Source organism: Trichosurus vulpecula, chromosome 1 (genome assembly GCF_011100635.1).
Source record: "Trichosurus vulpecula isolate mTriVul1 chromosome 1, mTriVul1.pri, whole genome shotgun sequence".
NCBI lineage: Eukaryota > Metazoa > Chordata > Mammalia > Diprotodontia > Phalangeridae > Trichosurus > Trichosurus vulpecula.
Genome location: NC_050573.1, coordinates 9789829 through 9811803, shown reverse-complemented (window position 1 = coordinate 9811803; position 21975 = coordinate 9789829). Strand labels below are relative to the sequence as shown.

The following is a 21975-nucleotide window of genomic DNA, read 5'->3' as shown; positions in this document are numbered from 1 at the left end:
TTGTCTTTTTATAAAGGCCGTGGCCGCCCGCCTACAGAACCGTTACCTGATGGATGGATCATGACATTCCATAACTCTGGAATTCCTGTCTATCTGCATAGAGAATCTAGAGTTGTTACCTGGTCCAGACCATACTTCTTAGGAACAGGAAGCATAAGGGTAGGGGGTTCATTGGTCATTGGTAATGTAAGAATTTACTTTGAACTGTTTAGAAAGACTTAAATCATCTTGCTTAGTTTTGGAAGTGAGATCTGTAAATGCTCATACTTAGAATTGCATGTCTTGGAAAATTTTCATTTATAGCTAACCAGAGTCCAGTAAGAGAAATCAGATTTTCAGAACTCAACTTCTGCAGGTTATGTGCTGGAATTCATGAAGCATCGCTCTTTTACTGTCTGTCCAGAAACATGATCCTCCCCTGAGCAGCATTCCTTGTCTACATTATAAGAAAATGAAGGACAATGAGGAGAGAGAACTCAGCAATGACATCACCCCCATTGGGGATGCCTCCCCAATGAAGTCCATGGAGAAGGCTTCTGAGCTGGACAGCCAGACTGAGGAGCCAGACTCCACAGCAGTGGACTCTGGGTCCCTCGATGAGAAAGAACCTCTAGGGGGAGACACAGCCCAAGGAGCATTAGGCCAAGTTAAGGCCAAAGTGGAAGTGTGTAAAGATGAATCTGTTGGTAAGTCTTGCATTAATAAGGGCCTGCTTTCTTCAAGGCACTGTGCTAAGTGCTGGGCTTAGAAAGAGAGGAAAGGGAAGCTGCAAGTCCACAGATGTTGATACAAAGTTATTTGTGGGGAGGGGTGGGCCAAGTGGCAGCCTTCACTGAGGTGAGGTTTTGAAAAGGCCAGATAGGAAGGGCAGAGTTACCCAGATGAAGGCTGTATCATGAAGGCTGCACCAGAAACGACCTGGGTGGGGAAGAGTAAGCACCCTGGGCTGGGAGGGGAATAATGTGACATAATCCTAGGAAGGTGGGCTGGAGTTGAGTATTGAAGGAGTTTGTGTTTGAGCCTAGAAGTGATAGTGAGCAAGTGGGGCAATATGGTATGATTTATACAATACTTTAGGAAAAGAATTTCAACTATATAGAGAACAGAGTGGAAAAGAGAGAGATCAGAGCAAGGGAACAGTCTTCATTAACAATGAAAAGCAGCAGCAGTCTAGGAGAGATGATGAGGGCTTGTCTCTTGGTAGGGAGTGTAGGTAAGAGGTGTTGCAACTAAGATTTGGTAACTAGATGAGTTTTGTCAGATTGCTTTTTCTTCCTACCTCTTTTATTCTTTTATTACAAGGAAAAGCTGGTAGGTTAGGGGAGAGGGGTATGATATATTTGGAAAAAGAATGCATTCATTTTTATTTTTATATCCAAAAACTTTTTTTTAGTAATGGGATTAGGAGAGTTGAAAGCTTCAAGATTGTATACCTGGGTGGGTGACTTGGAAGGATCTTGGTACCCTTGCCAGAAATTGGGAATACAGGAGGAGGGATTTGTTTGGCAGGGAAAGGAGTCCTGTTTTGGACCATGGTAAGCTTGAGATGCCTACTGGATCTCTGGGGGAGTGGTGCCCAACAGACAGCTAATGATGCAAGACTGGGATTGTACTGAGACACGGTAGCATCCATGAGGGAGAAGCCCTCAGAGAGGGCCTTGGAGTACACATACCCACAGTTAGATGGAGCAAGGATAGTGAGAGGAGAATTAAGCTTATGGGCAGCCTATTAACCGTTAGGAGCTGATGTGGTGGGTGTAAGTCATATTTCTCTAGGGCTGTGGAGTTTACAAAAAGCTTCCTTCATAAACCTCTAAGTTGAGTAGAGGTTTTGTGGATGCCAAGGTTACAAGCAAATGTCAGAGGCTTCATGGCCAGTGATCTTTGCACTCTTTATTTACTATGTCACCTATCACTTGAAAGTGTCAGACTGTTGATTGGAATAAGATCGTTGTCCCTCCAGGGAGGGACTCTCATTCTGATGTAAGGGTGATTCTGGATTCTCAAATGTGGTGCCAACAGAAGTCAACTCTACCATTATGGCAAGGTGTTGAGTGTGGTCCTGGCAACAGGAGGTGGGTGAACTTTTTGAAGACCATCCTGCTGATTGTAGGCATCCATGAAATAATAGAAGAAAAATACAGGATGCCCTTGCTCAATCCCTTGTTGAGACTCGAGCCATCTCAAGAAGTACTATACAGGGGCATCTAGGTGGTACACTGAGTAGAGCACCGACCATGGAGTCAGGAGGACCTGAGTTCAAATGCGGCCTCAGACACTTGACACATGTACTAGCTGTGTGACCTTTGGCAAGTCACTTAACCCCAATTGCCCAGTCCCCCCCAAAAAAAGAATTATTATAAAGGTGGTTTAAGGATTAGGCATTCTCATTGTGACCTTATCTGGAGGTACCAACCCATCAGTCTTGACAACATTGTTGCTGTCAGTGAAACCAGCAGAGAGAAGGGAGTTGTGGCAAACCAGAAAGAAAGATGGCGTATAGCCTCTCTTTGGAGACAAGTGGTAGGAGTTGGCAGAATTGGTTTGTTCATGAATCCAAAGGCAACAAGAAGCATTGTTTCATGGGACTCCTGAAAATCTTGTTGTGTTGTAATGCTGATGACAGATATTTCCAAAACACCATAAGGTAATTGCAGCTTATGTGCCAATGTAAGTGCCAGACTACAAGAAAGCAATGAGAGGATCAGTTGAGATATGCTGTTAAGGCAATCCCAGCTCGACCTGTGTAAAGAATATGTTGATGCTGAAACAGGAAATGGACAAAAGAACAGACACTGACAAAATGCTCGTTTCCTAAGAAGTTTAATAGTTCAGTTCAAGCCAGGGTCAGAAGAACGTAGAAGCCGCCACTAAATGTTTATTCCTCTCTCCAAGTGGAAGGATAGCGGTCAAGGGCAGCAAAAGCTTAAAGCATGAGCTTGGTTATTTAATCTTACAGAGGAGGACGCTGAAAGATTATGGGCACTATGGCCTCATGAAATAACTCGGCTGAAGGCAGCGGTGGGGAAGGCAAGTGTAGAAAGCTTGTTGTTCAGTCATTTCAGTCACGTCCGGCTCTTTCTGACCCCATTTGGCGTCTATGGTGGTTGTTTGGCAGCGATATTGGAGCGGTTTGCCATTTCCTTCTCTAGCTCATATATAGATGGGGAAACTGAGGCAAAGAGGGTTAAGTGACTTGCCCAGGGTCACACAGCTCAGGAAAATGATGAGTCTTCCTGACTCCAGCCCTGGCGTTCTTGCCATTGTGCCACCTAGCTGTTCCCAAAGACATTTAAGTATGAGGTGGAAACAAAACAAAAAAATTGGAAAAGATCTGCAAAGAGCTCTATTAAAAAATATATTCGTTACCGGCAGTAGAGCCACTATTTATGAACAGAAGTAGAAGCAACATTAAAGAAAAGAAAGATGAGAAGAGCAGCTGAATTGATTTGACCAAATATGGAGGAAGAAGGGAGGGGGTCCCAGTGGGATTGATTGTTCAACTTATCTGAAAGAGGGAAAGGGCTTGGAAAAGATTATAAACCAAAAAAGGTAACCAAGAACTACTAACTCCCAAACCGTATGTCTACTTTTTCATCCCCACAAAGTCTTTGAGAATAGTCTTCATGTATCAAATGCATCCTTGATAAAAGCAAAAGGAGGGAATAGACAGGTTTTCACAAGCAATATTTAAAGCATTTGACCAAGGGTCAGAATACAAGATCCCATTGGGCTTATTTAACTATGAAAAAGAATTTGTTTCTATGGAACAAAATGTCCAATAGAAGACCCTCCAATAAGGTGTCTCATGCGTAAGTTAGAATTGTACAAAGTCTTTGGAAGGTGTTAGAATAGAGAGCCTTGTTTGGTGCTCTGCTCATGAACATCAGTGGAAGGATAGAACAAGGAGATCCCTGTTTGCAAAGAGAGTGTCTGCAATACAGTCCACGTTCCTTTACCTTCTCGAATCTAACAAAAATGGGTCCACCCGGATCTTTCTGTTAACAGAGTCCACTTGTCTGCATATGTCTCTTTAGATACATACCTGCTTGTCAGATAACCCTGAGTTGATAGCTGTGTGCTGTGTAATTTATAGCCTAAACAGGGCTGTCCAAAATGCAGCCAGCAGTGCAATTTATGGGGCCCACCTACAAGCATAGAAATTTACATAAATGTTTTAGTAAAGGAAGCCCAGCTACCACAGAGCCCTCACTAAAACGGCAATTCAAAATATGTTGTCTGCTGTTTCAACTGAAAACCTAAGGTTGGACAGCCCTGGCCTATTGGATTATTTTAGGTTTGGTCTCTGACCTATTAGGGTTAGTGGACCTTGGGATGACCTCTCTTCTTATTCATTCCCCATTTTAAAATGGTAAAGAGGGAAAAGTGACTTACTTGAGAGCCATCCTGGTTATAACATGTTTGTACCACAGAAACTACTGCTGTTTTCCTTATTTTAAATTTTTATTGATAATTCTTCTGTCTTTATGTAATTTTCACTTCCAGATAGTCCTCTCCCTTTCTACTACCCAGTGAGACCTCCCTTAGGACTAAACTGACCTGCATCCACATGAACAGAATTGGACAAAAAAATGCCATTGCCAACATGTCCTGCCCCCCAGCCCTGCAGAGAAGAGGGGCCAGAAGTGCACTTCTTTTCTTGTCTCTTCCATAGCTAGCTTGGTCATAATTGCAGCGTTCCCAGGTCCCTTTGCTTCAGTTCATAGAAGACTCATGCTTCTCTGCGTTCTTCACTTCTTAACAGCATAGTGATACTGCATTCAAGTCTGTTTAGCCATTCCCCATTCAGTGGGCATCTCCTTTGTTTTCAGTACTTCGCTGCAATAAAGTATCGCTAGGCTATCAACATTTTAGTGTATACAAGACCTGGCTGTTTTTGTCCTCCTTGGTTGTATAATCTAGTGGTGGGGTCTCAGTGCTGTAAGACTGGACTGCATGGGCTTTGCCATTATGAAAGTCTCTCTTTAAGGGAGGCTGAAGCTCGTAGAATATATCTGTGGGAACCATTGTTTTGCCTCATGATCTTGAGGCTATTATGACAGTCTGCTCCTAAGGGAGAATGTAAGCTTACAGCATCTGTTCATGGGAAAATACTGACAGTAATGTTGTAAGGTTAATGTAGCTTGTGTGCCCCAAATAAGGTCTTGTTATCTACCAGTTTGTCTTTTTTCCCTGTACCTTTGTGTCCCAAAATCACCTGTGTGCCCTGAATTAGACCGTTCTGGGGGGTCCGCCGTCCGAAGGGCACTTGGAAGCCCATCTCCCTTCGCTAGGAGCACGCCTGACCCTCACGAGGAGGCCTTCCCAACCTCATGGGCCTGTGTCCCTATGCTCCCCGACACAGCATCGGCCTTGTGAAAGTTTTACTCCGTATACATCCAAGCTGTGTATCAGATCTCGGTCTTCCTTGACCTCTTTCCCCTTCCCACTCTTCCTAGCATTTGCCAATAAAGTTTTATATTGAACTGATCTCTTGTTACTACGTATTCTTGGCATCTCAGCTCGTTAAAGGGTTTGTTTTCCCCAGTGTCTCTGGCTGACCCATGGGCCTGCCTTTCAGACATTACCTGGCTTCCCTGGACAGGGACTTTGCCTAATGACACTTGTACCTTTGGTATGGAAATTGGGCTCTGTGAGCCCAGTCCTAGAAAACAAGAGTCAATGGGGATCAGTGTTATTCCAGGGGAATCTCCCTTGATTATGCCAGAGGTCTGGCACAACACAGGATCAAAGGTCAAAGATGTTTTCTTAGCATAATTCCATATTGCTTTCTAGAATGGAAAGCTCATTGCATCACCAACCACATGTGAGTGTACCTGTCTTTCCATAGCTGACATTTACTGTTTCCATCCTTTGTTACCTGTTCTCGAGTTGTTTTGATTTGCATTTTCATAATTATTTGTGATTTAGAGCAGTCTTTGATTTAGTGAATAGTTTGTAGTTCTTTTTAAGAACCAATTTTGTTGATAGCCTTTGGACTTAAGGATACGTATTAGTCCCCATAAATCTTGCATTATCGGAGTTAAGCCAAGACTTTTTCCTTCTTAACCTAGTGGCATTGGTTTTGTTTGTATAAAACGTTTCCATTTCATGTAACTACAATTATTTTACCTTTTGTGATCTCCTCTGTCCCTTTTATGGAAAAGAACTCTTCTTAACTCTTAGTTAAAAACTCTAGCCATGGCTTTGAGAAGTATCTCATCTGGGTCTTTCCTCATTTTTTTGTGGTGTGATCTTTAATACTCAGTTTGTGTCTCTATAAGATGAGTCTTCCCGACTTCAGGCTTGGCACTCTACCCATGTCACCCCCGTATAAAATAGTTTTTTATTTTAACTGTTTTGTTGTAACTTGCTGTCTGGAAGAACTAGTTGCCACTTATTCCTCCTCCTACTTTTTTCCCTCTTGAGATTGTAAATCTTTTGTTCCTCCAGATTAATTTTGTTGTTAAGTAGCTCTTTCAAGTATCCCTTTAGAAGTTCAGTATAGCATTAAGTCTGTATTTTCATTTTTATTGGTATAACCAATCAGCAATTGAAGATCCTTCCATTACTGAATTTTTTCTTTTTATGTTTTAGAAATGGCATTTTGTAAAAGCCTCCAATGTACCTTAGTAGACTGACTCAGTTATTTTATGCATTTGGTAGTTGTTTTGAATACCACTTCCTTTCCTTTTATTTCCTCTTAGATTTTGTTGCTTCTTGAGTTTTGTGGGCTTATTTCGTATCCTGCTACTTTACTGAAGTTCTTAATTGTTTATACTAATGCCTTTATTATTTCTCTGGGGTTTTCTAAGCAACCATCATTATCAGCAAATGGATGTATTTTTTTTCTCCTCTTTGCCTCCTGTTTGTGCTTTTAATTGTTTTTGTTTTCACCAAATAGTCATTCATAATTTGGTAACTAGAAACAACAATGTTTCTTTGGCAATTCCTGCACAGATCTTGAGGACTTTCGAAACTATCTGGAAAAACGTTTTGATTTTGAGCAAGTTACTGTGAAAAAGTTCAGGACTTGGGCAGAAAGACGCCAGTTCAACCGTGAAATGAAGCGTAAGCAGGCAGAATCCGAGAGGCCCATCTTGCCCGCCAACCAGAAACTCATTACTTTGTCTGTGCATGATGCGCCTACAAAGAAAGGTTAGTCTTATGTTTTTAAATTTTAAAATCAGCAGAATCTAACCAGGCTGACTGGGGTTGGTCAATTTTGTGTTGTAAAATGTGCCTCTGAGGACTTCCTTGATGGTCTATGTGTGAAATAAACAATTTGTGCATGAAACATTTCCAGTCTAAGTAACAAAATACTTAGATTATTAAAGCTTTACGTTCATATGCTAATTTGTTTCTGTAGCTGACATTTACATAGCATTTTAAGGTTTTAAGATGATTTTGTACACATTTTCATCTAAGCCTTATAAAGTTCAAATATTGTAATGCTTGTTTGACAGATAGAAAAATGAAGCCCCTGAGATTTCCAGTCACTTTGTCATAATGGTCATTTGGTTAAGAAGTAGGAGAGTTGGGTCTCTTGAGATGCCAGGGCTCTTTCCTACCATCCGCTGCCTCTGGCTTCCTAAGTGTTGATTTGTCTGACTTCGGTGATGGCCCTCGTCCACTTGTGGGGATGAAGGAGTTTAAAAGTCTTGTAATGTCAAATATTTCTTCTTTGTCACAGAATTTGTTATTAATCCCAATGGGAAGTCAGAGGTCTGCATACTGCACGAGTACATGCAGCGAGTCCTCAAGGTTCGCCCTGTTTACACTTTCTTTGAATGTGGTAAGTTTGGTTCCCTTGTTTCGGGGCTGTGTCTGCAGCCTGTTCTTTGTTAACTTGGGAGACACAGAGTTTGCATATAATATGGGACCTAAGGGAGCTGACCTTAGTGCCGACTCTGCTCTAACCTGTCCTGTACCCGCTGCCCCTAGGTAGGATCCTAGGAGTTAGAGATCCTGTAAAGCTGGACTGGACCTTAGAGATGTCTCCTTCAAACACCTGAGACATCATCAAGGTGGGGGCGGGGTGGGGAGTGACATGCCCAAGGTCACCCCCACACCCCCACACACAAACGCACACACAGGGTCAGTAGTAGAGGTGACATCTGAACCCCAGATCCTCTGGTTTTCTTTCCACTGGACCTTGCTACCTCCTCAGTAATCTGGTCAGCCTCTTATCAGTATAAACGCAGTTTGTGTTGATTTACACTTGGTGGGGTTTGTAAAATTTTCTCTTTGTATCTGTCCCCCTTTGCTGGATTCTAAATTCCTTCAGGAAGAAGAATGCTTTTTTTCCAGTGCTTTTTTGCTTTTTTTCTAAAAGTACCTTATAAAATGCTATACATAGTAGGCACTCATAAATGTTTGACTTAGAATTTAGTGCATTTAAACCCTGCATTGTGTTAGGGGGTTTTTTGAGTGCTGTTTCAGGCTAAATATTTTAAAGAGAATGTTTTCCATTTTTTAGAGAACCCAAGTGAGCCTTTTGGAGCCTCAGTGACTATTGATGGAGTGACCTATGGGGCTGGAACTGCAAGCAGCAAAAAGCTTGCAAAGAACAAAGCTGGTAACGTGCGCGTTTGTAACTCCCGCTGCCCCACTGCCCATCTGTTTTACTGTCCCCGCCTCTCTCTGTCTGGGGTTAAGGAAGGCACGAATTCATAGCAGCAGTCTTGGGTATGGAGAGAGAATGCTGACACCATTGGATAGCTTAAAAGTGGTAAAATTCCAACACACTTTGTTTTAGTCTCGGAATCAGTCATCAAACTGTATTTTCACATTTCACAGTGGGTTTTTATTGTGTTTTGAAATTTGCTTTGCATTGTTGAGCTTTTTTCACGATGATGGAGGCCGCCATGGCCTAGTAGATAAAGAGCTGGCCTTGAACCCCTGAAGACCCGAGTTCCCAGCACCCCCGAAGCATCTTGGCTGTGTAAGCCTGGCCAAAATCACTTTTCCTCTCAGGGCTAGACGCAGCTCCTTAATGAAGTTGCACAAAAGGGGCTGGCCTGCATTTGTAGGGGGAGTTTCCTTACTCAGGAATTCCTGGTACCAGTCACATTCACGGGCCAAGTCTTTCTCCCTGTCCCTTTCACAGTGATGCCAAAGTCTGGTCTCTAGAGCAGTCCCTTCTTGACTGTCCTCCTGTAATGCAATCAGAGGATGTTTGATCATGCTGGTTAAGCATGCCCATCCCATATCAGGTTTAGCAGTGAGTTGGTCATATGTCATTATTTCACCAGCCCCACCCATGAAAGGGCAAAAAAGGCACCTGACTATACGTATACACCCATTGGTGCCAACTAAGTGTGCTTGACCCTTTGGGGAGCCCTGCAAGCTTCTCTCTTGGGAGTCAGTTGAGCCATTTCCAGGCCACAGAACTGAAACAGCAGCATGTTTAATAGAGGGGGCAGGTGGGGGCAGGACAGTTGTATTGACCACAGTGACAAAAGGAGAGATGACAGACAGCCTGGTGGGAGGTGGAGACAGAAAAACAGAAGAGTAGGCACGAGAGTTTTTATGATACAACAGACAAAAAGCCATTTCGTGAAGGCCCCAAGAGCCTTGTGTGCCCCAGTCACCTTTGCAGAGATCATTTGTAGTTCACGAGACGCTGGTGTTGTCACCACAAAAGGGCTAAATTGGGCCCAGGACCAATTCCACAAACGTTTAAGTGCCTACTATGTACGATGCACTGTGCTGGGTAGGCACTGGGGGTAGGAAGATGAAAACCAAGATGGTCCCTGACACCAAAGGCCTGCTTACAAAGCTGGAAAAGTGTATGGTCCAGCTTAAGAATGTGTCATTCCAGAATAGTTGGCAAACTAAAAGTTTGCCCAGTGTTGCAAGGAAAGAGATTGAGTGAGTCTCCTGTGTCTCGACTGGTTTCTTGGCCAGGAGGTATGTGGGGCCAGCCTGCTTCTTCTTTGCTGCCGAGTACCTCAAAATGGCAGTTTTTGTTCCTTTGAAATTTCAGCATCAAGCAAACTTGGACCAGTTGAAATAGTGGAAGGAGTGTGGGCCTTAGCTTGAACTCATGACTGCCACTCACTAACTTTGTGTATGACCTTGGGCAACTCACTTCCCACCTCTAGGCTTTAGCTTTCTTCTCTAAAATGAGAGCAGTGGCCTAGATGATCTCTAAGGTCCCATCCACTTCCCAAATTCTGAGATGATGGCGAAGACCCAGACCCAGACTACACAGTGAATGAACACCAGAAATGTAGAGGGGAGGAAGAGTGGGTCCAGTAAGGAAATGGGTGACCAATGAATTGTAGGTCAGGGATTAAATCCTTTTCCTTAGATGGATACGTGAGCATGTAGAGACGTGCACAGAACAACAACCCGTTTTCTTACATTTTTAATCGTTGGCTTGTTGGTGGGTTAGCGATAAAAGAGCACGTGTCCCAGCATTGGGGTGTTGGCTGCCCCAGTCCTGCAAGCCAGTCAATTTCGAGATCTCTTTCCTCTTATGATCATTAAGAATGAGCACAAACTAAAATGATTACTCTTCTAGCCCGAGCCACACTGGAAATCCTCATCCCTGACTTTGTTAAGCAGACCTCCGATGAGAAACCCAAAGACAGTGAAGAACTGGAGGTAAGCCTGCTCAGCCCACCTTGTCCAGAGATGTTGGCCACCATCCCACAAGTCTGCTTCCTGCCTAGATGAAGGCTTGGAATATTAGTCCCCTATCCTTGGTGTGGAGGACATGTGGAGCTGGGTCCCCCTCATGGTGCCAGCCCCCTTTTCCAGCACATTCTGGGGGGTTCCACACTCCCTAGGTCCTTTTTCTACTCTCCGTCTTTATCAAAGGAGAGTTCCATTCTCACCCCTTAATTCCTTAGTGGGCCCTAGAGCCATCTTCTGCAGGGTCCTACCAAGGGGCCCTTTGTTCTTTCCCTCTGGCCTTAGAGGTGCTAAAAGTGTCAGAAAGCAAAAAGGGTCAGGGATGAGGCATCCAGAAGTGCAGGGTTTGCCTGGGGAGAAGGGTGGCCTTGGTGAACATGGAGAATGTGGGAACTGGGAGCCAACCTGTTTGTAGGGGGAGAGGGGACTGCAGGCTATTGGACAGAGACAGGGAAGTCAGAGAAGCCTTGGTCTTGGCCAATTCCTCCCAGGGAGTGTACGAGGAGGGAGTCATATCTTGGGTGATAACACCGTGCAGGGCACTTCTCTAAGAGCTAGGGAAGGAAAGAGAATTGGGAGGTGGATACCCCCCCACTCTCGAGGAACACATTCCAGCAGAGAAGATTCTAGCTGCAAGTCAGATGGAGAAAGCACTTGGTCATATGAATCTTCTCAAATGTTCTTTCTGCTGATAAGGTCATAGCAAATTATGTCAGGAAACCTCTTTGGGTCTGCACGGGCTGTATCTCCTGGACCAGCTGCGGAAATAGTTACTGTTCACATTTCCCCATGGTTTCTGTCCCTAATTGTTCAATGATTGGTGAGTGGTGGTGGTGGTGAAGTCATTTCCACAAACATTTATTAAATACCCTCTGTGCCAGGCACTGTGCCAAGCTTGGGCGATGTAAGGAGAGGCAAAGCCAGGTTCTGCTCTCAGGGACAGGGTGGGAAAACAGTGAATACCAAGAAAACCTATTTCATGTCACTTGGAGGTGACTTCCAAGGAAGGCATGAATGGGGGAGGGAATCAGGAGGGGCCCTGACAGATGTTGGGGTCTGAGTGGAGGCGTGAAAGCGTCAGGAGGAAGGGGGAGCAGGGCCAGATGCCAGGCATTGGACAAGGGAGCAAAGGGCTCACTTGGGAGATGGGGATGTTGTCTGAGACCAGCATCCCTTGACCTCTGGGAATCTGTGTATGAATGTAGAGAAGAATAAAGGAGAAGATAGGAAAGCGCAGAAGGGGCCGGGCTGGGAACGGTGCGTGGGATGCAGGAGGGCCTGGATTCAAATTCTGTCTCTCTGAGCTAACTTGAGCCTTTCTGGGCCTCCGTTTCCTCGTCCTGTAAAATAGGGAAATAAGAGCCTTGAATTGAACAAGATGACGAGAGCACTTTCTAAACCCGAAGTGCTCCCTGTTAGCGTCTTACCTTGGGTCTTAGAGGCAATAGGAAGCCATTGGAATTCACTTAATAGGGCCGTGACTTGGGTCACACCTGTGCATTATGAAGAACACATGCAGGTGAGTGAAGGAGATTGGAGTTGGATTCGCCAACAAGCTCCTGCCATAGTCCAGGAGTGAGGTAATGAGGACCTGCCCCAAGTGGGGGTGGGGGGAGTTTCTATAAAGAAAAGGTGTATCCTGAGAGTAGGTTTGTAGGCCTTGGCACTGATTGGATGGGAGGGGGAGGGAGGTTGGGGGCCTGGGTGACTGGGAGGGTGATGGCAGTCCCAACAGTAATAGGGAATATACAGGCTTTGTGGGGAGAATGGGGAGGCAGCAGGCCTACTGGTCCAATAGGCAGTTGAAGGTGTGAGGCTGGAGGTGGGTCCATCAGAAAGGTCAGGGCTGGGAAAATCTGAGAATCACATCCCTGGTTGCTGTTGATGACTGTGTGAAAAGCTTGGGAGTGTGCTTTCAGTGATGGCCTGAGGGGCGTTGTTCTTGCCAGGGCTTCTTGAGCAATAGCACTAAAAATGCCTAGTTGGGTGACCAAGTGAGGACTCCGTGGCCCCTTCCCACCCAGAGATGTGGTGGTCCCCTAGTGCAGGCTCCTAGGAGCTTTCAGAGCAATCTTATGTGAATGACGCCTTCAGCTGGTGGTCAGTCTGCGTTTTCCAGCCTGCTTTGAGGGGTCCTTTTTGTTTGCATTTTTCTCTTTTTAGCCCAAGTTGTAGTGCTTTGTGGAAGGTCTTAGGGAAAATAGATGATGACTCTCAGTAGGGAAGGTTGTCTGGTCTGTTTCATCATAGCTTTGAATTTCTGTGATCCGTACTAGGATATATCTGTAAGCAGAGGTGCTAAATTCAGTTCATCATACGTTTGTTAAGTGCAGACCAGGAAGCCTCACTCGTGTGGCTCACCCTAATTCCTTTTCTCAGCACCCGGTCACTCTGAGGCTGCAGAGAAGGTGCCAACCTGTGCAGTTGGAGCACCACATTTGGGTGTAAGTGTGGGTCGGTGCGTGCATGCGGTGCACTTGGTGCTAAAGATAGCGGGTATTACTGAATATGACTTCCAGGTTTTATGGCCGTCTCTAGGTCATTAATAAAGATTTCGACTGTAATGAGTTCCAAGGGAGATGTCTGGAGAATGTTTCCCACCTTAGTTAACTGTCCTTGGAAAGTGGCCCTTAAATCAGTTGTTTGTCTATCCCCCACCTGAGAGGTTCTTCCATGTCTGTTTCCAACCTGGGCCTTGCAAACTTGTCTCACTTGCTTTCCCTCAGCTCTTGGTTCAGTCCAAGAGAACCTTTTATCACCACAAACAGAGCTTATGCATTCTTCCTCTAAGCTGAGGAGGCCATGGTCTCTTTTCCTCCTCTCTTCTTCCCCTTATTTCTGTGGACACCTTCCCAAAGTCCTTCAGGCTTGAGCTCAAATGGCCACCTCTGTGAACCTTGTCAAGATCTCTCCAGTGGGATGTGATTGTTCCTTCCAGGGGTCTCCACAGGCTGCCCTGGTACCTTCTTAAGCAGGTTTCTACCTTGTTCTGTTTCAGTGTTTGGTATTCATTTCCTCCCTTTTTCCCATAGGAATGGAGACTTTATCTCAGTATTACTGTGTGTGCTGCATTGTGCAGGGGAGGTGCTTAATGAATGTTTTGAATGAAATATTTAGAATTGAATTACTATCTTCTCTTCAGGTGACCTCTAAGTCACATAGTAAATTTGCCCAGCCTGATTTCTTCACCAAGCTTATGGTAGTCTTAACTAAGGAAGTCCTTGGTGTTAGAGCTGCTGTCTCTGAAGTACTGATGTGAAGCTCCCCAGCATTGATGACACATCTGTAATGGCCAGGGTCATTCTTGGTGCTTTGTTAAGGGCAGAGCTAACTGCCCTCTTCCACCTGCAGAGAAATCTCATCTCCTTTTCTCTTTAATGTGTGGCTCCCCTCATCCTCCAGACGGGACCATGCTCCCACAGGGATGCTTCCCTCCCTAGCTTGTCTGCTCCCTTTTGTGTGGTGTCTTCCCCTGTTAGAATGTAAGCTTCCTGAGGGCAGTCACTGTCTTTCTTTTTGCTTCTGTCTGTATTCCCAGCCCCCAGCACAGGGTCTGACATGTGACGCCTTCTCTTTCCCGTCCCCAAGTTGGTGATTCTCACCGATGGTGCAGCTGTGGGGGCTTTAACTGCCTGAAGATGCCACTCTTGTGCTTTGCTTGAAAGACTTCAAGTTGGGTTGGTTTTTTTAAATCAGTCCAGGTTTAAAGTCACATTTTAGAGTAGATGTATCCCTGGAAAATGGGGGACTTCAGTGTGTCATTCGATATACTGGGGGTTTGTTAGAACTTGTTCAAAGGTTTTTGTGGTTCTTTTGCTTCGTTGGAGATTTTTGCTACAATTGGCAGGGGATATAAAGCCTCCCTGAGTTCCCATCAGACTCTCAGGTTTTTGGACCTTGCCTTTAGTGGCCTGCCTTAATTCCTGTTTGTCTTTTGTAGCCTTCTCTTTGTCCTCCACCTCAGCAGGTCGATCCCATCGGCCGTCTTGATGACGATGACAATAAAATCTCTTTATTTTATTGGCAGTCCTCCCTTCCTTCCCCCTTAGGATCCCAAATCTGGTCCTCCAGTGAATGCTCTCTTCAGAATTGCGATCCTCTCCCTTTCCCCCTCATTTGATGGACAAGTATTCATGAAACTCCTGCCCAGAGAGAGTTCACAGTGACTCGCAAGCCCAAATCTGCCTCCTTGCGTTAGGATCTCTGAGCACAGATGCTTCACAACGGACAAGGGGAGTTTTGATTTGATAGGAAACCTCACAGTAGTGCTTGTGGTGTCCTATCTATCCTGTTCAGTGTTTTATTAAAGCCTCGTGTGTCTCTGCCGGTGTAGAATTACAAATTTAAGAATGGCTTTACATTTTTTTTGTAGTATTTCAACCATATCAGTATTGAAGATTCACGGGTGTATGAACTGACCAGTAAGGCGGGACTTTTGTCGCCATATCAGATTCTCCATGAGTGCCTTAAAAGGTAAGAGGAGGATCTAGGCAGCTCACACATATCCTGTTTGCTCTGGGTTCCTGGGGCTGCTGCATCTTAGTGTCTGGAGCCTGTCACTGACTCACAGAGTGACAGAAGTTTGTCTTTCTCTTAAAGAAACCACGGAATGGGCGACACAACCATCAAGTTTGAAGTGATCCCTGGGAAAAACCAGAAGAGTGAATATGTGATGACATGTGGGAAGCACACTGTCCGGGGCTGGTGTAAGGAGAGCAGACGTCCCTTAGGCCGTCTTACATTTTCTCTCTTTCTGCTCTTGAATTAAATGATATCTTGCTTAAGGAGCTTAACCTCTGCTGGAGTGTCCAGCTTGTGCTTTTTGTCTGCTAATGTTTCTTCCCATTTTCTCCTTCCCTTTTTCAATAGGTAAAAACAAGAGAGTCGGGAAACAATTAGCCTCTCAGAAAATCCTTCAACTTCTGCACCCACATGTCAAAAATTGGGGCTCTTTATTGCGCATGTATGGCCGGGAGAGCAACAAGATGGTGAAACAGGTGATTGGGAGCTCTCTGTTCACTTCTGGGACATCAGGTTTCATCTTTGTGGCTTTGACTGAAAACCTGTGCTCCTCTCCTCTCTGTGAAAGCACATTCTTCTGTCCACATTCTTTCCTGCTCCTCCTAGGCCGAGAGTTCTTTTTCTTGTCCCCCTGTGATACTGAGTGTTAGTCGAGTGTCTCAGTCGAAATAGATTCATCAGAATCTCAGTGTTGAAAAACAACGATCTTAGTGGTTCATTCCAGCCTCTTCTGGCAGCAGGAATCTTTCCTGCAACCTCCCAACAGCTGTTGACAGAGTGAACCTCCCCCAAGGTAGTCATGGAAATGGGAACCTGTTCAAACGCATTCCCTCTGGCCTGAGGAGGGCTTTTCTAGGCTTGCCATCTTCTCCATCCCACAGTCCCCCATTTGATGAGCCAAACCAAAGCCTTTCTGGATTGGTGATTTCCTATAGCAGAGACTTTCCTGGCTTTTTGTAATTGTGAGCAGTCTTTGAATGTTGCTATGACTCCTCGGGGAAATCCTCTCATGCTTGACAAACACCAGGGCAGGGAATCAGATGGTCCATGCAAGGAAGCATTGGTGGATGGTCTTCAGGGAGTTTGTGAGTGTGGCTTAGGCAGACTTTCTCTGCCAAATCCCAGGGTTGCAGGGCTCCACCAAGGTGGGCCTTAGAAAAGGGGCTTTAGAGCTTTCTTTGACTGCCTTCCCCTGGGGATGATACCAGGTAGAACTGACTGAACATGAAGGGATGGTGGGCAGAGAAGATCACTCCGGACAATGAGGGAAAGTTTCCTAAATTATTTCTAATCAGACTGATTAATTTGGGATAAAGGCTGAATGAGGTTTTCATGTGAGTTTACAAATATATAAGGGGGTTTATACATCTCTGCTGAAGATATAACTGGAACAAGTTTTCATTCAAAAAATGAGGATTTGGGATAGATCCTTTAAAGTCTGTTCTAGCTCAATTATATGAAATGATGAAATTAGCCTTTTGGTATGTTAACCTTTAGTGTCTGATCTTGATAGGCATTTTCTCTCTACTGCGTCCCCAGTTAACCTTTTCTGCTTCTGCTCGAGGACAAAAACAAGGTTGTGTGTCCTCGTGTGTCTAGTGTTGGGATGATAGCCATTGGGACGGGTTGTGTCAGTTGTAGAATTCCTTCTTCCCCCCTTTGTGGGAAGGGATCTGCCCAGTGTTGGGGCAAAACTTTGCTTGTATTTTCTCGTTTTAAGGTGGCTGACTACCTTGGAGTGGAATGGAGGGGAGGTCGCTGTCTTCACAGGTGTTGGGGAGGGAGGTTGTGGGGAGGATTCCTACTTCCCTTCCTTTTCAGTACTGAGATTCTGGTGGAGTCCACTTGTGCACACAGCCTAATTAGGGAGAATCTTTGAACCGTCCCTAACGCCTGAAGGAGATACAGACAGCACAAGGCTTCTCTTTGATTTACCAATGAGACCACTTGGACTTAAGGAACAGCCTTCTGCCTCCATGTTCCATGATGTTCTTACTAAGTGCTTCCCTCTACTGTCAACCATCACCTCCTTTGTTGTCCCCTTGGTTCCTTTCCTTGTCTGAACTCAACCCCTTGGCCTTCATCCCCCCCTCCCGCATTTGAAACTTCTCTGCCATGAGTCCACTGGAAAGCAGTGCCTGGAACTTGTCATAGAGCCAGGTGGCAGCAGCATTTAAGAGGTGCCCTGCGTTCGCCTCAGCACATGGCCTACGTGACCCCTCGGTCCACCTCTGCTCCTAGCATTGGCCCTGGTTGGCCACCGCCATCTGGGCCCTGACATTGGGAATGAAGAGATGACAAATCAAACAGGGAAGGAACTGAGGCCAGACATGTCAGTCGGAGTCAGAGGACAGTGGAGGCTGCCCATGACCCACATTTCTCTAAGTCCTTTGATGCAGAAAGCATGGAACTTTGCTGAAACTCAGTTTCCTCATTTGCAAATTGGGGCCAGTCCCTCTAGTAGTCGCTGCAGCCTCCCCTGCCTTAATTGGGCAAATAACACTTTTCTGAAATTAGTCCTTAGCCATTCTTTGACCAGGAAGGGAAGGCTGTTTGACATTCCTTGTCACTGTCATATTATTCAACAGGAAATGTCAGATAAAAGTGTGATCGAACTTCAGCAGTACGCCAAAAAGAACAAGCCAAATCTACACATTCTGAACAAACTGCAGGAAGAGATGAAAAAGCTGGCTCAGGAAAGGGTAAGCAATGGGGCAAGGCCAGGGGCAGGGGGTGCTGGGCACACAGTCCTTAGGCATGCCCTTCCCTGATTCCTCCAGAGCGGAGGAACCTTAAGTGTTGGAGGCCTCTTTAGGTGGGGGTCACCTTGTGCTTGGGTGGTCCTTGACTGTACTTTGCTTCTGATCCCCTTTACTCCCACCCAGCAGCAAAGGGTGTCTTCCAGAGACTTACCCAGAAGCCGGCACCATAGTAGAAGGGACTGTGGTCACCTAATCTCAAGAGCTCCTTTTAAGTGAAGAAAATCGAAGCCCACAGGACTGAAGGGGCTCACCATAGAGGCTGATCTTAGGCCAGGCCCAACCTCCCTTCTGCCACCCACTCTCCCCAGATCCATTCATTCCAGTTCAGCCATGGTGACCCCAAAGTTAGCTACAAGGTCACACAAGCTGCCCTAAGGCTCTTGGGACACTGTTTTCTGCAACCACACATGCACTGAGTGCTGTCCTCTTGACCCACCCCCCCATCCCCTTCATTCCCTTTTATTTGCCTTCTTTCCTCCAAGTCCACTCCATTTGTTGGCCAAAACATGGCCTTTGCCTTTCCTTCTTGCTTGTACCCAGAAAGGAAGGAACCCTAAGTCCTTAGTTGGAAGTGTGCAAAGGTCAGCTAGATCTCTGCAAAATCTCCATAGCACCTGTTACCTTCCCCCAGCCCACGATTTCTCTTTAGGGGGCATGACATTTCTTTGAGGGAGGTTTAGGATGGTCTGGAAACAAACTGAAGGGAGTCACAGGGAGCTTTCCCAGAGCAGGCCCACACAGGAGTCTGACTTTCTGTATTCCAAGTGCCAGGTGATGGTGGTGGTGCTGCCATGTCTCACTTTCTTATTTGATTTTTTCTGGGCTTTTGTGGTTTTTTCCTGGGTTCCCTTAATGCATTCTGTGCATTTCAGCCACATTCAAAGCCAGATTGGTTCCTCATCAGCCCCGAGATAATGGCTTCTGCCAGACAAAGCTCAGGAGGGCCAGCCTGGCTTTGTGAGAGTCTGTGTGTCTGTAAGTGGTTTTAGGCAGCTTTGAACTGTCTAGTGAATTACCCACCTTGTGGTTGAAAAACCTCTTTGCTTTACCTGTTTGTAGGAGGAAACCCGGAAGAAGCCCAAGATGACCATAGTTGAGTCAGCTCAGCCCGGCAGTGAGCCTCTGTGTACGGTTGATGTGTAACCAGCAGCCCAGGTGGGGAGCGGTGAGACAAGCGGCCTGCGGCCCCTGGGTGCCATGCGCAGCAGGCTGCTCTTCAGAGATGCATCCTTCTGTTTCTGCCCCATCGGGCCCCTGTCATTCACCCCCAACTTGTTACCTCTTAGGAGTCATGTTTAAATGATTGATCAAAAAGGAAAAAAAAAGGGGCTCTTTGGTGGGGGGGCCATCAAGCAGAGATGCTAACAAACCACCCTTCACTACAGACCTTGTAAAAGCAAGCACTTTGTCCTTGACAGTCATCCATGGTGTCTGCATTGGATGGGTGTTTCCAGATCAGATTCAGAGTATGTACAGTTTGGAGCAGATATGTTAGAGATATATGAAGAGATACAGGCTTCTGTGTATGTGCCTCAAACTATTTTTATGGAAGGTTTTGTTGCATTTTAGCTTGTAACAGTATGCACTAGGAGAGACCGTTTGGTGCCAGAGAAAAGGACTAATAATAAGCAAGGAGCCTTGTTCCGAATCGAGGCTCGAGCCCATTGGAGAGCCTCTCCTTGCTGGAGGCCAGACCTGGGCAGCAGGACAAGCTTGGGTCTTTAAATCCCAAACCAAAATGACTCACAGTAGGAGTGAGTGACAGGTTTGATTCTTCCCCACCCCTCACCTTGACCCTTTTTTAAAAAAACAGTTGGAGAAGAGCTGTGATGACTAATTAATTGTAGCAGTGAAACTCTTGGGCCTTTTGGGCATGAAAGCCACATTTTGGATCTTGGAGGATAAACATTAACTGATGACAATGATTATTCTTTTAACTGAACTCCTCTGCCAGTGCATAACAGTTACAAACTGAAGCCGGGATTGGCAGATTTTAATGGGTTTGCTGCCTTGAGTGCATTTTTATTTGTTTTTCTACCCAAGTCTTAAAACCCTTAAAAAAAGACTTTTTTAAAATACCAAGACTCCCCCTTCTCTCCCTCTTTTCCTTCTGGGCACCCAGCAGAAGTTTTTAGGGAATTGGTTTTTCCCAGTGTGTGGCTGGCAGTGAAGCTGTGCTGTAACACTTTGGTGAGATTTTTGTAGCATTCTTGAAAAGCAGCTTTGGCCTTGATGTGTGGCATGTGTTAATGACGATGAATTAAGCTATTCAGGGGTGAGAGGAAGTCCAGTCTACTTTGACATCCAGCAAAGGGCTGGTTTGCATCTTAGGGAGTGGTGGTGGGGCTTGGTGGCCTGCCTCCTGTGCCTGCCTTCAGGGCTCCATTGGTTTCTTTGTTGAACAGTGGAGGTGTTACACCTTCAGTAGCCCCAAAGTCCTTTGTCATGGTGCTTGTCTGAGCAGGGCCCCCTCTTGCCAAGAGCTGGGGGCAGACAAAGGCACAGCCTGTCTTCTCCTGGGAAAGGTTGGCCTGCTCTGGTTTCCAGACTCCCCGCCCTGCAGACACACAGTGCCAGGCTGTGCAGGGTCCTCATTTGGAGAGGCTCGGAGTGTCCTCCATCTCCGCTAGTGGACAGGCTGTGGGCCACTGAGTCCCATCAGGTCTTAGAAGAAAACAAACACGCTTATTCAGTTCAAGTGTCATTACGATCAGTGGAATTTTTAAGACTCACAATCTGTTTTTCACTGTAGAAAAGGAGAAAGGAAGATTAGATTTCTCAGCCCTTCTCTAAAATGGCCTCTCTTAATAGAGCTTTAATGCAGGAGGTGGCCACAGTCTTAGGGAGAGACTTGGTGATGTATCGAGCAGCCATCATTCTTGGCAAAGGGCTTTGCTGTCTTCTGGGAAAGGCAGACCTGACCTTTACCTTTAGGCAGCACTGTCCACCCCACCATCCCCAAGACCACCCCAGCCCACCTGGGCCAAACACCCCAGTAGATTTGCTTCTCCCCATATGCTGCCAGGGCCCAGAGCAGACGCAGACCCTGCCCCAGAGGTCTCACTCACACAGACCTGATGTTGTTGCCTTGGAAACAGGTTGAAAACCACAGGCACCACCTTGTTGCTCTAGCTGGCATGTTGCTTTAGTCTTCCCTCAGCCCCTAGCTCTGAATCATGTGAGGGTGACTTTTGCCCTTAGCAAGTACAGGCAGAGACTCATGACCCAAAGCTCCATTCATATTTGGCGTGGCCACACACTCAGCCTCAGACTGCTGGACTCCACTCTGCAGACTGGGTGTCAGCTCTCATGCTTCGGGTTGACTTAGGGGTTAGTCTCACCTTTAGACAGTGCTAGGCTAAAGGCTTGTAGCAAGTCAGTCAGTTGGTCATTGAGTGAACATCTCCATTTGCATGATAAGATGCATAAGCTTGGCCATGAGCATCCATGAAGTGGACATGTGTGCCAGGTGTGCCAGGAATCAGCTGTGGACTCGCTGCCTCAAGCAAAACTGTCCAGAGGAAGCTGCCGCCCCTGCTTGTCCTTGCTCTTGGTTGGGTATGTGTCCTGGGGTGGTGGGCTTCTCAAGGTACTGTGTCAATAAAGTGGGACCATCCTCTTTGTTTGTTTGCCTTTGTACTTTTCAGCTTAGTGGTGAAACAAATCCCTGTCCTCCTGGAGCTTAGTTAAGTGGGATAGGACATGGAAGAGTAGTGTTACTCCAGTTATCTTGTCGTTGGAAGGCCTGGGATGACCAGGAGCATGGAAGGACCCTCCACATTTCTGTGTGGATTCTGTGGGCTATGATCATCCACCATTGGGCCGCAGGGGCTCACTTGCTTACTACAGTCACCTTGGCTCTGCCAGTGAAGCTCCTTGTGTCCCGTCTTGCTGTTCTAAGAGGGTGGCCCTGCAGGCATTGACCAAGTGCCCAAGAGTGTGTCTGGGACTAGGTAAACAACGCACTGCCTTGGAGGCTGGCTGCAGATCTAAGCTCTGAGTGCCTCCAGCTGCAGCATCTTTCTCTGCCGGACCCATCAGAAGGGCCGGA

General features: G+C 46.1%; 1 protein-coding gene across 4 annotated transcripts in view; it reads left to right on the top strand.

Moving 5' to 3' along the window:
- The window catches only part of DGCR8 (DGCR8 microprocessor complex subunit), a 34338-nt gene extending 12792 nt beyond the window's left edge, over positions 1–21546 (top strand). For 2 of the 4 annotated variants that reach the window (XM_036761941.1, XM_036761948.1), the window contains 11 exons: positions 17–159; positions 404–686; positions 6961–7158; positions 7694–7795; positions 8480–8578; positions 10529–10611; positions 15014–15114; positions 15241–15347; positions 15511–15638; positions 17751–17864; positions 18984–21546. In XM_036761941.1, coding sequence (XP_036617836.1) covers positions 17–159; positions 404–686; positions 6961–7158; positions 7694–7795; positions 8480–8578; positions 10529–10611; positions 15014–15114; positions 15241–15347; positions 15511–15638; positions 17751–17864; positions 18984–19067 — 1442 coding nt within the window. In that variant the 3' untranslated portion in view covers positions 19068–21546. The remainder of the gene's footprint in view (positions 1–16; positions 160–403; positions 687–6960; positions 7159–7693; positions 7796–8479; positions 8579–10528; positions 10612–15013; positions 15115–15240; positions 15348–15510; positions 15639–17750; positions 17865–18983) is intronic. The other 2 variants (XM_036761957.1, XM_036761964.1) reach the window with 2 other exon arrangements.
- The last annotated feature ends 429 nt before the right edge of the window (positions 21547–21975 follow it).